At 44.4% G+C, this 15622-nt stretch overlaps 1 protein-coding gene across 1 annotated transcript; it reads right to left on the bottom strand.

Annotated features, from left to right (window-relative positions):
* Positions 1-474: 474 nt before the first annotated feature.
* Positions 475-14953, bottom strand: ADI1 (acireductone dioxygenase 1). The gene is made up of 4 exons (XM_083495743.1): positions 14720-14953; positions 9575-9694; positions 3976-4155; positions 475-1292 (listed from the first exon to the last, which is right to left on the bottom strand). Exons 1-4 carry the CDS (start codon positions 14837-14839, stop codon positions 1170-1172), a joined length of 543 nt encoding a protein of 180 aa, XP_083351869.1. The 5' UTR covers positions 14840-14953; the 3' UTR covers positions 475-1169.
* Positions 14954-15622: the final 669 nt, after the last annotated feature.

Below are 15622 nucleotides of genomic sequence, written 5' to 3' on the forward strand. Positions count from 1 at the left end.
TTCCAGCAATACCCCCATGCACTGCTGAACGGCAGAAAATGTGGTTACCTTAGTTCTGGTACCAAATCTGTGCAGCTATTGGGGCATACCCTGCGTAGCACAATTGCAAAGAGAGTTCCAGTTCCTCTTGCCTCCCACACCACAAGGGCTTGTGCAAACTCCTTCCATCTGACTTTCCCCACTGTAGGTCCCTCACCCCACCCCCACTGCTACTGCAGATCTCTCATTCCTCCAGAAAGTGTTTGGGAGCATTCAGGGGATAAGGGCAACATTCTTGTACTGCCAGATATAACCTATTGACCAGAGATGTATTTCAATGACTTGCTGCTGTAACCTGACTTCAATATGCAGAACAGGTTTTGTTGGATTGCACCTAAGGCGGAAAAGAACTCTGTTTATCCAAATGCTTAGACAGTTAAGGAAGCCAGACAGAGGGAACCTGGTTTGCCCCAACTCATTTATGAGACACAGTAGTTCTATTTAGTTATTTATTTCATAAAATTTATGTACCGCTCGATTGTTAAAAACAACCAAAACCTCAGGCTACTGGATAAGGCAGCGTTATAAGGTTGCTATTCATAGTTTCTGCCCAAATATTTGTTGCTAAAGCAGCGTTTGCACAAAGTGAATTCCCCTCCCTTTGCATGAGCACAGCACTGGATTAACTGAAAAAGTATTCAAACAGTTTTGAATTTGTATTTTTAAAAAGAAAAAAAATCAACTTATCCTCAACTGAATAAATCTGTACTGTATTGAAAAGCAAAACAAGATCAGGTAAGCATTTATATTGCCTTGTCATCAGCCTTCCTCAGCTTGGTGCCCTCACAAAGTTGGAAAAGCTACACTATATGAATCTTCAGATGTAACTGAATTATTTAACTACGTGAGCAGCAGAGAGATCCTTGGAATAACTAGTCGGAGTTAAATGCAACCTCCAGATCTGCTCAAAAAGATCTCTCCCACTTTTAAGAAAAGGAAAGGTAATCATCTTCCATCCAACAATTGATTGAGGAAGAACAGAACAAACATTCCCCTCTATTTGCTTCCCCTACATTAGAGCTGCAGGAAACCAACGTCTCATTAATAAGCGGGTGGCATTAAAAAGGCCATTTTGCTATTTCCATTGTGCAGAAGTTGTGGGAAACTGAGTCTCGAACCTTCCCACTGGTTTATTGTGCTGCTTGCACCAGAGATTGCTGGTACTGTACTCGAGCAGGGAAATGATCCGCAGGCCTGTTGTACGCTGTCCACACAGGTTCTCCGACAAACAGCCTCATTGCCTTTACATAATTCTGGGAACAGAAACACAGAAAGTTCACACTTAACATAGTTTACTTCTGAAAAACAAGAATGAAAACCCTGAAAGGAGTGGGGTTCAAAGTACGGGGCTCGAGTCCAACTGAAGGGTTGGGAAACAGCCAGCTTTGGAGAAACGCTAGCTACTTTATTTGAAGTATCCATTCCCCAATCCCCATAGCCTAATTGTCTTTGGATTACTTGCAATATTCACATTTTGCAAAGAGCAGACACTGTAAAGTGAAATCGCTTCGCCTTGTCCCTGCTCTAAGGCAAAAACATCCAGAAACCCATCATGGAAAAGAGATCATGAACAAGTCACAAAAGGGGGAGCCCCTTTTGGAACAGCCTGACACACCAAAATTTAGCATTTAATGCTCCCCCCCCCCTTCATATTAGCTCTGTGTTTGGAACAGTTTCTCAAGGTGAATTTTGGCTCTTTATAAAAAACAAAAATGAGTACTGCTCAATGCAAAACCAACTCTGAACAAGGCTTGGGGCACACACAGAAGTTATTGCAATGCTAGCCTACATGAAATCAGTATGATTAACATTTATAATTCAATACATGCAGGTTGGAGGGGTAAGAAGAGAAATCTCTTTGCTCGTTCCTCATTTTTAAAATTTACACATAAGATGTCTGACTCCAGTTTCTGTTGCTGATGCACAGCAACATCTCTGCAGTTAACACTGCATGTTTTGCTTTGTTTTTCAACACTGAAGCGCCCTTACTCAGAGTAGACCCTTTGAAATGAACAGGCCTAACTCAAGTACGTTAACTTTAACGGGCCTACTCTGAGCAAAGCTTGGATGACTGCCACCTAATCTTTCCGGCGATATTAACAGCAAGGCAAAACTTCTCGATTCGACAAAGCACATTCAACAAAATTTGGGGGTCGTGATATTGCCACTCTGTCAGGGCCTGCACCTGTTTTCCTACGCAGAGGGAAACCAATAGATCACAGAGCTCATTCTAAGAGCCGGCCAGAGGCCTCAGACCTGTAGCAAGACAGCGACCTTAAACTTTCTATATCGAATGCTTTATACATCCCTCACAACAAGCCAGAGAACAGGAGGAGCAAAGCAGATCTCCCAAGGCTCCACTGCATAGTTGCTATGGCAACACCAATCCCTTACTAAAGATGGATTTTGTGACAAGGCCGAAGACACGAGTGCTCCATTTAACTGCAAAGGTAGCAACAGCAGCGCAGAGCAGAGAAAGCGCATGTGCTCTAAATACTATCCCTGCCTGAACCTTGAGGAATTGATTTCTAATCCCAGAGAGTTGGGAATGGCAGCTTGGAAGACAGGTGGGCTTTATGACCGAACCGAGGTTGAAGCTGCCATGCTTTGATTACCTACAAGGTGAAGAAACGTATGACTTCCAGTCAGTACCAGTGCTTTCTTTTCTGGGGGGGGGACAGGGGAACACATACCCCTAAACATTTTGTGAATCTAAGTTTGGCCTCATTGAAGGGCGGTATTTCAATGAGTAGGAAAATGAGAGTACCCCTAAACATTTTTTAGGAGGAAGAAAAAAGCACTGGTCAGTACTATCAACAAAAGTAGGATTGCTGGATTACTGGGAGCAGGAAAATCTGTGGGGAGAAGCATTTTTAAAAGCTGTTTTTTCTATACTAATAAATGCAGGCAACTTTAGATGGAGATGGAGCCAGGGTGTGGTCTGCTGAGAAGAAGGCAATTTGTACAAGTGGTCCTTCCGTCCCCTTCCCCACGAATGCCTGAAAACCCCTCTCAAGAAAGCAGTGAGGGATCCTCACCAGTGTTGCACAGAGAGCAAGACATTGCAGAGCCCATGTGGTGTGGCGGTGAAGAGTCTCGTACCCAGGCCTTCAAACCCGGGGTTCAGATCCCCGCTCAGCCCTGAAGCTCATTGGGTGCCCTTGGGCCAGTCACAGTCTCTCAGCCAAGACAACCTCACAGGATTGTTGTTGAGATAAAATGGGAAGAGCTATGTACCTTGACTTCCTTGGTGATTATGGTGTGATGATAAAAAATGAAGGGGGGGAATCCCTTCAGTGAATTTCAAGTGACTCCCCCCACCCTACTCCACAGGTTTAATATGGCAAAACACAGATTGTGTTCACACCAGGCGTGTAAAGAACATATCTCCCCCCCCCCCATAAAAAGAAATTCTGGTAAACTGTAGTTTACCTCTCACACAGCTACAATTCTCAGTACCCTTAATTCCCTGGGGGAAATTGCATGCTTTAACTGTATGGTATGTCTGCAGCCAGAGATGGTCATCTTTCTAATATGGCGCCCTGTGTGAGGCCAGTATTTTGCTCCCCCAAATGGATCGTCTCAATTAAGGATCTTCTCAATTTTGAGCCCTGCTCAGCTCAGCACCCTATTCATGGGAACCACTCACAATGCTCTAAATCTGGCACGGATGCAGCCCCAGTTCCCACTGTTGAGATGCAGCCCTAAATTCCTTTTTAAAAAAAAAAACAAAAAAATAAAAGTGGTCACAGGCTCTGATTTTGTACCCATTGCCTGTTCTTCCCTCATTATCCCACCCACACATTTTTTAATTTAGCAGATTACACTGCAGGTCTCAAGAGTTTTGTTATTAATATGCTGTTCTACAGCTGCAGACAATTCTGTCAACTCTGTGTAGATGTTTATGGGGGGGTAGGGGGGGAAGTAATTTCATACAGATTCATCCAGCGTAAATCGGTGATAGATGCCAGCAGGAAGCGTGATCATGTCTCCCTTTTCCATGGCAATCCGGATCCATTTGTCGTCTTTATCGCGAACGTCAAAATACCCACTTCCTTCCAGGATGTAGCGAATCTCATCATCCAGGTGTAAGTGCTCTTCATAAAATATTTTTATCTGGGAAAGGGGAAGGGAAGAGAGAAGGAAGCAGCTTTCAATTTCGCGAATCTTATTACAAGCGGCAAAGCATGTAAAGATTGCAAGATGTTACGCCAGGAAACCCAAAGCCCCTCTCAATAATGCAATATTTGGCACCGAAAGGAGAGCCCTTTAAGCGCTCTTCAAGCTCTTTACCAGCGTTCTCTAACAGCAACCTTGCAAGGCAGGGCAGAATCATTAATCTCATATTGCAGATCGCTCTTTTGAGGAACTTCCCAATTGAAACCCATAGCCCTTATTCCAGATTTAGTCTGAGAAAATAATAATAATAATAATAATAATAATAATAATAATAATAATAATAATACCTTTACTGTCATTGTACAACCTGTGTACAATGAGCCTCCCCCCCAAAAAACCCACTCAAATCTATTATCAAACAACACACCACCTCGCAAGTCAATTTCGCTATGTTATTTTTCGTTCAACAGCCTAACAGCCCATGGATAGAAGCTATTTTTTAGCCTGTTGGTACGGCTGATTATACTTCTGTATCTCCTGCTCGAGGGTAGAAGATTAAAGAGGTGGTGGCCGGGGTGTGAGTCATCCCTGAGAATTTTTCTCGCTCTCCTCAGGCAACGATCCCTTGCAATGTCATCTAGCGGACTCAAGGGACAGCCCATGATATCATGTGCTGTATTCACCACCCTCTGTAGAGACTTTCTGTCCATGGCTGTCAGGCCAGCATACCGCACTGTGATATAATATGAAAGGACAGTTTCTATTGTGGACCGGTAAAAGGAGTTCATCAGTTGTTGTTTAACATTATTCTTTCGCAAGACCCTGAGGAAATGGAGTCTCTGTTGGGCCTTTCTGACCACCTATGTTGATTTTCCAAGTGAGGTCCTCACTAAGGTAAACTCCCAGGCATTTAAAGGAGACTCTCTCCACACAGCCCCCCCAATATACAACGGGGCAGGTTCCCCTCTCTTCCTCTGGAAGTCCAACACCATCTCCTTTGTCTTACTAATATTTAGGCGCAAGTTATTCTCTAAGCACCATGTAGATACTAATCACACTGGATCTATTGTCCAGAGCAGATTTTGTATATCATCATCATCATTTCTATTCTGCTTTATATTTTAATGGGGAAAAAGTCTCAAAGTGGTTCACAACACATTAAAACATCAAATCAAACAATCCAGAATAACACAAATTCAAGCTTCAAGGAAAATATTTCACGTCCTTCTCTAAGTGACATTCCGCTTTCCCCATATTGAGTTACTTGCCAAATTTATATAGCTGTCCTATAGCAGAAGCACTCTAGGAAGCCAGTGTGGTGTAGTGGTGAGAGCGTTGGACTAGGACCTGGGAGATCGGGGTTTGAATCCCCACTCAGTCATGAAGCTTGCTGGGTGACCTTGGGCCAGTCGCAGCCTCTTAATTCTTAACTGAGGGTGGGGGTGAACCATGTCCTCCTTGGAGAGAAAGGTGGGAGATAAATGCAATAAACAAGCTCTTCTGCTTAGCTGCTTAAGAAAGCTGGAGGGACCCATGCCAGTCGCAAAACACGCCTGGATGATTGTTTTTAATAGGGATAATGCTTCTCTAAAACCTATGTTTTTTCACTGTCCTATATCAAAAGATTTTTGTCAGAAGGTAACTGAAACCATCAGCAGGGACTGTATGGAACAACCTCACATTTACAGAGCAAAATATCCTTTTGAACGATATGCCCAGCACATGGAACCTTACAAAAGGACAATACGAGTGGACTCTCCGGGCCCTTACCATGGCAAAAAGACTGATACTGATGAATTGGGAAAATAAAAATGTGTTTCCCTTCTACGATTAGATTGAAGACTTCTACAAACTCGCAACATATGAACAACTTGCATATAAACGCAGACTTGCCACGGACGAAATTCAACGATATTTGGAATCCATTCTTAAAAATACTGTAATAGGTTAAGATCTGGTGAAGTACAATAACAACTTTGTTATAATATAGAGTTTTAGGTTTTATTTGCCTCCTCTCCCTTTACTTTCCCTTCTACGTGGGTGATGTTTCTCCTTTTCTTTTTCTCCCTTTCATTTATGTCTCACCATGTTTAGTGCACACATAACTATGTACTTTTCAACTTTCAATAAAGAGGTCAGAATAGAAAAAAAATAAACTACCTTGTGGTTTTTAATGTTACGCATTATGGACACATGGCATCCTACTTATAACGTTCGTAATGCATTGTTAAAATGTGATACCCAAGGGTGCTGAAACCAGCAGTAGGCAGATAGCCATTTTTGAGGGGGGGGGGGAGGTTTAAAAAAATGCTCTATTTTACAAGTATGCCCTGTGATGTTTTAGAATGATATACAATCGTACCTTGGATCTCAAATGCCTTGCCTCCCGAACAAATGATCGAAACCCAGAAGTGAGTGTTCCATTTTTTCAACCATTTTCAGAAGCCGAACATCCTGTGCAGCTTTTGATTGGCTGCAGGACGCTTCTGCAGCCAATCAGAAGCCACGCCTCGGTTTTCAAGTGGTTCTGGGAGTTGAACGGACTCCTGGAATGCATTCTGTTTGAGAACCAAGGCACCACTGTATCCAATAATGTTAATGAGGTCATTGTAGATCCAGCTCAGGAATTCATGACTGGTGGTTTGTAGGAAGTGGTGGCCCTTTCGCCTGCCCTGAATCTCCTCCTGTCAGCCAGTTTTGCTGAGTGCCCAGCTACTCAATCCTACCCCAAGAGGACCTGTGGCTCTGCTGATGTTATTGCCCTCCAGAACCCACGCTGGCTGGGATGGAGGTGATTCAAGAGTCCAGCAAAGTCCAAACCACAGCTCTGTATCAGAACTCAGCTACTCTTTACATGATGGATCTGCAAGGAAATTACCTAGGTGCACCTGAAGCGCATGGAATTGCCAATGAATTATTCTCTTTCCCAGCTCCTCCCTCGGTAAATGCCTTTTTTTTTTTAACCAAAGGTGTCACCACAACTGACCCGCTTCCTCAAGTGCTTAGTCAGCTCTGAAGGTAAGAGGGAGGGAGAGGAAAAAAACCTAAATTTAGTGGCGGGATGATTTTGCGAGCCGACAACAGCTGAAGTGCACTGGAGCTTTCAGGAGGGTGCGTCAGCCGGCGCTGCCAGGTTGATAATGCTCTTGAGACATGTTACGGGTCAGGGAGATCGCAGAACCTGGCAGAAATAAGCTGGGTAGGCATTCAGACTCCACTCCAGTCGCGAAATTACTAAAATATTCATAGCACTTAAAACGCATCACCTTGACAACCAGACAAGGAGAGGCAGAAGAGCTCCCTCTTTCTGAGAAGTCTGAATAATGACGACTAGAATAGAACCAGCCGGTTTTGTTGCTTTCATTTATAATGTCCCAAGGAAGTGGTGTGGCCAATTGTTCAGAAGCTTAACATACGTCCTTCTGCCAGATAAGTAGGATGGTTGGTGGTGGTGGTGGGAGGGAAGGAGGGAGAAGAGGCACTCCTGCACCTTTAAGAGTTGTGTAGAAGAGGCAATTTCAGAACATATAAATAAGCCTGTTCACTTCAGCAGAATCATGGCTTTCTTAAAGGTACAGGAGCCCTTCCTTTTTCACCTGGTCACCCCGGAGGTAAAACCGTCAGGTGAGAGTGTTCAGGTCCTATCTCCTCATCTCAGTGTTCACAGAACAAGAGAGACACAAAACGGCAGAAAACATATATTTATGTTGAGAGACAAGGTGTTTGGCAGCATTCAGTCTGTCTTGCCTTCTGCTGGCTCTGAACATCTATGCCTATAGAAAAACCCTGTCTGGCTCGAAATCCTGAAGCGTACAAGGCAATGAAGTTTGCCCAGTTAGTAATATCATTACCTCAGAAGGCAGTGTGGTGCAGCAGTTAGCGATCCAAGTTCTAGCAAAGAGGAGTTCAGGGATATATTATTATTATTATTAATAATAATAATAATAATAATAATAATAATAATAATAATAGTTGTGTATCCTTGTTTCTCAATTGGATCATTTTATATGGTTTTGTACGTTTTGTGGTATTTTATGTATTGTGACTTACCTTTATTTTATCGATTATAGTTTAGTAATTCTTTATTGCGATTGATAAGTGGAAGCCATTTAATTATTACTCGCTAATATTTAATTTTACTGTTTACTATTACCTTCTCGTGGATAACTGAATATTGCTTTGTTTTATATCAGTTGTTTATTTTGAAGTAGTTGTGACTTATTTTGTACTGGATCAGATTGTTATTACATGTGTGATCTTTGCTGCCTATTTTGTTGTTTCTCCAGCTTGTAAACTTGCCTTGTGTATAGAAATATAGAAAGGTGGTATACAAATTAAAAGTGAAATGAACATTAAATGAAATGGGAGTTCCAGAGTGGCTTTTTCTCTGCCTGTCCTACCTTGCAAGGCTGCTGTGAGGAACAGAGAGGGTGGAGAGAACCGGATATTGCATTAAGCTCCTTAGAGAAATGGTGGAATATCAGCCAAGTTATATTAACTTTGGATACTATAATCCCATTCACTTCATCGTGCCTTTGCCAAATGTAAGATGGAGGATTGTAGTCTAGGGGTTACCAATAAGCAGCAAAAATCACATCATAATCACATTAAACTATGGTTTTGCGTGGGAACGAGGAACCTGTGCCCTCCAAACTTTACTAGACTACAGTTCTCATCATCACTGACCACACTGGAAGGGGCTGGCAGGAGCTTGATACAAACATCTGGAGGGCCAGAAACCCCCCACCCCAGGTTTAGTGTGATATCCCTGCATTGCAGGGGGTTGGACTACATGACCCTTAGGGTCCCTTCCAACTTGACAATTCTACAGTTCTATCCAAAGCAGGCCAGTGAGAGAGCTCATGCCTACAACCAAAACTTCCCAAATGCTCACTTAACTGCATGTTAAAAGGCAGAAGTGATTCGCATGCATGCATCTTGCTGCCAGCTTTCTCCATTTTTTCTAGTACATTTGCTGTGCCTTTTCACAGCAGCCTAGGAGGCAGAAATCAAACAGGTGCAACTCATTTTATCCCCCAGTCTGCACTCCAGAATTCACCAGCTGTTAGGAAGGTACAGGAGCCCTGTCAGAAAAATAACAGGCAGCAACCGAAGGAAAGCACATATCTTCCCATTATAATAGGTTTTGAAATGCACTAGGGCAGGCAGGGGGAACAACTGCATGACGGACAGCAAAATCCAGCCACGTCTACTCCGAAGTCAGCCCTTTTTAATTCAATTTGGCTTCTTTCCAGGTTAAGTAGGGCTAGGATTTCAGCCTTAGTTCTCAGGAAAGGGACAGCCAGTGTTCAAACAGCAGAATCGCAAAACTTCTGAAACTGGCACACACTCTAGTGGCGAGTTCCAGCATTTGCAACCCTTTCAAGGCCCAAACAAGAGACAGAATGTATTATACCTTGTCTTCATAATTCGGAAGCTTATCTTTGTGTATCGTTATTATATCCATCCAGTTGTAGTTCCTTTCTTTCCGGATCTCTGCTAAGACAGGATCGGTCTCATAGTTGTCAGCATCCAGCTGCAGAATTAAGAAAAGGGTTTTGGTGACAGAAATGTTCAAAACGAGGCAGTCATTGCGATCGGCTGCATCCCAAACGCTCCTTACGCACAAAACGCTTTTATCACTCTGCAGAGCAGGTTGTTGTGGGATGTGATACATAAGTAGCAGTCAAGTACAACATTCCTTGTTTTCCTAGATTAGACATGCGGGGGAATGTTTGGTCCAGCCAGCCGAAAACTTCCTGTTTCCTCCTGGGCTGGGACATACTTCCTTTGCATGTGACTAGAGGTGGGCGTGACCTTACCTGTCCAGGTAACAAAAGGACAAGGCATGCAGCACTCTCTCTCTTTGACTTCCTCCGTCGTTGGAGCAGCTTTTTAGCTAGAACAACAGAGGACACTGGGATTATCCCCATATGGGATAGATCCACATGTATACACGTTGTAACCAAGTATGCCTTCAGGGTTCCAACTGTAAACTGATGATGTGAGTAAACTTCTTTTTTATTCTTTAAACAAGATTGTGGCGTGTTTATTCTTTTAAGAGGGATATAAGGGAACTTACCAGGAACCTAGTAGTGAAAGGCTTACACAAGCCTGCAACCAGCTATCTGCTGTGCGTTTAAAAGGTGAATGTAAAACTCTGCTAAGTAAAGGAACTTGCTAGTGCAAGTTAGGAAGGATGTTAATAAGCAATATATCCTCTCCTGCCTCCCTGAACATTCCCACAGTTGTCAGTCTTCCGACTATACTAGGTAAAGGTAAAGGGACCCCTGACCATTAGGTCCAGTCGTGGCCGACTCTGGGGTTGTGGCGCTCATCTCGCTTTATTGGCCAAGGGAGCCGGCATACAGCGGTCCATGTGGCCAGCATGACTAAGCCGCTTCTGGCGAACCAGAGCAGCGCACGGAAACGCTGTTTACCTTCCTGCTGGAGTGGTACCTATTTACAGTGGTACCTCGGGTTAAGTACTTAATTCATTCCGGAGGTCCGTACTTAACCTGAAACTGTTCTTAACCTGAAGCACCACTTTAGCTAATGGGGCCTCCTGCTGCCGCTGCGCCGCCGGAGCACGATTTCTGTTCTTATCCTGAAGCAAAGTTCTTAACCTGAAGCACTATTTCTGGGTTAACGGAGTGTGTAACCTGAAGTGTATGTAACCCGAGGTACCACTGTATCTACTTGCAGTTTGTGCTTTCGAACTGCTAGGTTGGCAGGAGCAGGGACCGAGCAACAGGAGTTCACCACAACGCGGGGATTCGAACCACCGACCTTCTGATCAGCAAGTCCTAGGCTGGTTTAACCCACAGCGCCACCCGCGTCCCACTGAGGAAATAAAGCCCTGGTGCTATTACCTGCTTATGTCCCATGTAAAACACTCAAGATATAGAAGCCAGGAGCCAAATGGCTCCTTAAACCAAGGTTATAGTTGCCAAAACGGAATGTCTAGTTGCCATTTTGGGGCCAGGCGGCTCTAAAGTCTTATTTTTCAAATGATGTCATTGACTCTCAGTTAAACATCAGGCTAGGTCGGATGACAACCTTCAGCATGCCCAATGGTTGGAGGTGGTGGGGATTCACAGTCCAGAATTCTCTGGAGGGCACAGCATTGGCTACTCCAGTTCTGGAAACCGGCAATAAAGTTCTCAGTTTCTGAAACCACTTTTGTTCATCAAAAAGGGATCATTGAAAAGCTGGCCTTCCACTGTCAACAGTAGAGCAGGGTTCCCCCGAAGGAAGACTGCTACACCAGGAAGAAGCCTCTGTCCATGAAGAGCTCTCAGCTGTTTTATACAACTTTCCCTTCCTGGATTTCCCTCCAGGCAGGCTGCCATCTTTGACAGAGCAGCTTTCCAAAACAACAAAATTAGCCTTGATAGGGGGAGCAGCAGGGACGCAGCAAACAAACGAGATTAAATTTAAACGCTGACAAGAATCAAGGGGTCTTCATTGATTATTTCACAAGTTTAATATACTGCCCGGGTCCTGATTTAACTGTATTTGTTCCGTAATTGCAATGGGTTGCACCTTGAGGGAAGCAGCGCAGCACTCGTGGGAGTCCAAACGCAAGTCCACACTGCCCACTCACCACCCATCCTGTCTAGGATAATCAATGGTTTGTACTGACATTGTAATGTAAACTACAGCAAGCGCTAGAAACTCCTTTGCTGATATGTGTTAAATGAGCAGCCCCAAAGGTTTATGCTAAACCCTAAAGCAGAGGTACTCAAGCTCCGGTCTGCAAATCACTTTTGGCCCCCACAAACTCCACTCAGGTGCTATGAGGAACAGATGCAGAACAGTCAAGAATAGCTGTACATGGCCATGCAATTGATTTTTTTCTTCTTCTGACAACAGAGACAGAGGATGTTTTGACCAGAGCTGGATTATCGAACAGGCAAATAAAGCCATAGCCTGAGGGCCATGATTTTCATAAGGGAAGTTTTTTTTAATGTTTAATGTTTTATTATGTTTTCATATGTTGCGAGCTGCCCAGAATGGCTGGGGCAACCCGGTCAGATGGACGGGGTACAAATGATACTATTATTATTTTTTATTAGTTGCAAGGTGAGATTTTCATCCCCTGCCACCCTCAAGTCCAAATATGGAAAAGGAATGCTGAATAATGTCCTGAGACCAAAGCTGACAAACATTACACTCACCTTGGGATGTCAATGAAATCTATCTGACTTTTAGAAGACAACTGAAGGCAGCCCTGTTTAGGGAAGTTTTTTATGTTTGATGTTTTATCACTTTACCATTATCATTATTATTCTGTTGGGAGCCGCCCAGAGTGGCTGGGGAAACCCAGCCAGATGGGAGGGGTATGTTAATATAATATAATTATAATATAATATAATATAATATAATATAATATAATATAATGGAATTTTGCTTACACACAAAGCTTAGAAAATCAAGACTATGATTATTTTTAAAAAATGTAAGAGATGTGCTTTGATTTCTAGCTTGCATACACAAACAAAGTGGTCCTCTGAGACCCCAAAATTTTCAAGAGGCCCATAAAAAATTGTTTGAGAACCACTGCTCTAAAATAAACTGTAGAATAGAGAGAACACTTAGTTTAAAATACTTCCACGACCTTTGCTTTGTAAACAAGATGTCCCAGGTAAAGAGCCTGCAAAATGTTTTGCTAGCCCATCTGTCTACATGTACATCTTTAACCTCTGGGATAGCTCAGTTGGTACAGCATGAATCTCAGGGTCAGGGGTTTGAGCATTGCAGGGGGTTGGACTAGATGGCCCTCATGGTCCCTTCCGACTCTACAATTCTGCAGTCAATCATTTGTGGTACAGCACAAAAGATAGTCCCAATCCACTTTAGTTGAGGTATGCATCGGTACACTCCACCTATTCAAATACACAAGGGAAGCAAGGGCCTAACCTTTTCCCCAGCCCCAATCTCCACATATTTCAAAAGGAAACAATAGGAGCTTTCCACACTCAATGCTTTTGTATTTCACGCTCTAGTATCTGTAGTCAAATGTGAAATACAGAGTACTGTAGAAGGTCCGGGGGCACATCATACAGCCACCATGCTGAAGCTAAGCAGAAACAAAGCAAGTGGCCGGTGTAGTAGAAAAACACTGTTCAGGGACCAGGCGACTGGCATGTGATTTGGGGATTTCTGGCACTTACAGGAGGGTCAAGAGTCGCTGTGCTTGACTTGGGCACATGGAAGCTTTCCATACAATTATCACAGGCTGTAATTCTGCATTTTATGGCCGCTGGGCCCAGCAGCTTACGGCTGCTTTTCTCCACACCCGTTGGGGATGGCGATTCATACATCGGAAGAAGAGGTAGCGCTGTGTCATGGGCAGAGTGCTGGAGTAGAGCCAGGAAAGCCAGGTTTAAAAGCCATGAAGCTCGCTGGGTAAACTTAAGCCAGTCAGTATCTCTTGACCTCACACCAACCTCACCAAGTTGTGGGGATAAAATAGACATCCGAGGAACTATGTATGCATTCAGCTCCTCAGAAGAGAAGCAGGATCTAAATGTAGTGAATTATTATTATTATTATTATTATTATTATTTCTTATTTCAAAAATAAGGTGGATTCTAGTCCAGGGAAGCTTATGCAGTAATAAATGTTACATCTTTAAAGTGCCACACAACTCTCTATTGTTCTTGCTACCACCACGTTAACAGAGTTACTCCTCTGAGAGATCTTATCAACAGCAATAAAAATGCTATTATTAATGATAACTACAGCTGTCTCTCCCTCCCATGAGCTCAGAGGGGGCACAGATATGGACTGTGTCGCTTTTATACTCACAACAGCCCTGCGGGGTGGGTTAAACCAGGCATAGGCAAGCTCTGGCCCTCCAGATGTTTGGGACTACAATTCCCATCATCCCTGACCACTGGTCCTGTTAGGTAGGGATGATGGAAATTGTAGTCCCAAACATCCGGAGGGCCGGAGTTTGCCTATGCCTAGGTTAAACCATGAGAACATGACAGGCCCAAGTTCACCCAGTGATCTTCATGGCTGAGGGCATGGACCCTCATAAAAAATACTAATTAACTAACTGACCAATTGCGTCGCAGATAACTCAGTTCTGCACACACCCCTAAACGTAAAATAAATAATGGCTGGAGGTGGTCGGGATGCATCTCTCCTCATCCCTGGACCTGATGGCAGCTAGGAGTCCAACAAACTTCCACCACATTGCAAGCACCTCATCTCTGCTTGCCGCCCAGCTCTGGCGACTGGAAACCGAACTGCAGCAGTGCGCACCTTCAAAGCACATTCCTCCCCTCAAAGAATCCTGGGCGCTGTAGTTCGTTAAGAGCGGATGGGAGCTGCAGCTCTGCGAGGGGTGGACTACATCCCCCAGAATTCTTTGAGGGGGAGAATGTTGAGTGTGTAGGTACGCGCAACCTGTACCCAAAGCGCACAGCCGGCTGTGCGCAGGACTCCGGCTGCTGCGCCCTGGACAGGAGGGAAACGCAGCCCCGCCTGGATCCTGCTCCCCTTTCCAAACCGAGCCCTGGCGCCAGGAATGGCTCCCGTTCCTGCATACTTTCCAGTAGAAGACGCCCAGCTGCTGCAGCAGCGCCAGGCTGACGGGCTCGTTGGGCTCCCGGCGGTGCGCCTGGCGCTGGTCCTCCGCCGACTCGTCCATATACCAGGCTTCCACCATGGCGCGCCCAGGCCGAGCCTCTCCTTCTTCCCAGCCAGCCAGGCTCCCAGTCCCGATGGAGGGAAGGCGGCTCCGCCTCTCCGCTTCCCTGGGAGGGGAAACCACACGCGGGGCTTTCTGCGCAGGAGCGACCGGGTCTGGCTGTGCCAAGAAGGGGCAGTTCAAAGTGCGCACTAGCCTCCTAGATCCGCAGCACTCCCCCACCCCCGCCATTCCAATCCAGTTAAACTCCGGAATTTTTTATTTTTATCATGAGTTAAAGCGATTTTTTTTTTAGACCCGTGGAAAAGGAGCAGCGGCCGAGTCTCCACCCCGAGTCGCGTAGTAACTGAACCGTTTGTGCACGTGTGAATTGGCCTGTTGGGGCATCTTCCCACGGTATGGTGTGTTTCCCACCAGCCCGCGCTAGCTGTGTGATATCCGCACCGTGGAAAGCTTAGTAGGGCGAGAGAACTAAAACTTTCCCCCGTTCTGGCTTTTGTTTTCGACCCTTGAAACAAAACAAAACTGGCATTTCTTTCTGCCAGCCCATTGTGGCTGGGGGAACCCAGCCAGATGGGCGGGTGTAAATAATAAAAGTATTATTATTATTATTATTATTATTATTATTATTATTATTATTATTATTATTATTAGATCAATCTTCCATAATGTACTCTGAAAATGGTACAGTTCAGAATTAAACTGGCCACTGTATTTGTGGAGAATGTAGTAAAATTTATTTATTTGTTTGTTTGTTTGTTTGTTTATAAATAAGAAAGTTGGGAGAGACCTGCATGTGTC

The sequence above is a fragment of the Podarcis liolepis genome, assembly GCF_965112155.1.
Source record: "Podarcis liolepis genome assembly, chromosome: 3".
Taxonomy (NCBI): domain Eukaryota; kingdom Metazoa; phylum Chordata; class Lepidosauria; order Squamata; family Lacertidae; genus Podarcis; species Podarcis liolepis.

What these genes read in the sequence shown, in the direction of transcription:
- ADI1 (XM_083495743.1), bottom strand. Translation starts at nt 14,839, where the DNA reads ATGGTGGAAGCCTGGTATATGGACGAGTCGGCGGAGGACCAGCGCCAG. An exon ending in TGGGCGTCTTCTACTGGAAA is followed by an intron (nt 9,695 to 14,719) that starts GTATGCAGGAAC and finishes TTAATTCTGCAG; the next exon opens with CTGGATGCTGACAACTATGA. An exon ending in TTCCGAATTATGAAGACAAG is followed by an intron (nt 4,156 to 9,574) that starts GTATAATACATT and finishes CCCCTTTCCCAG; the next exon opens with ATAAAAATATTTTATGAAGA.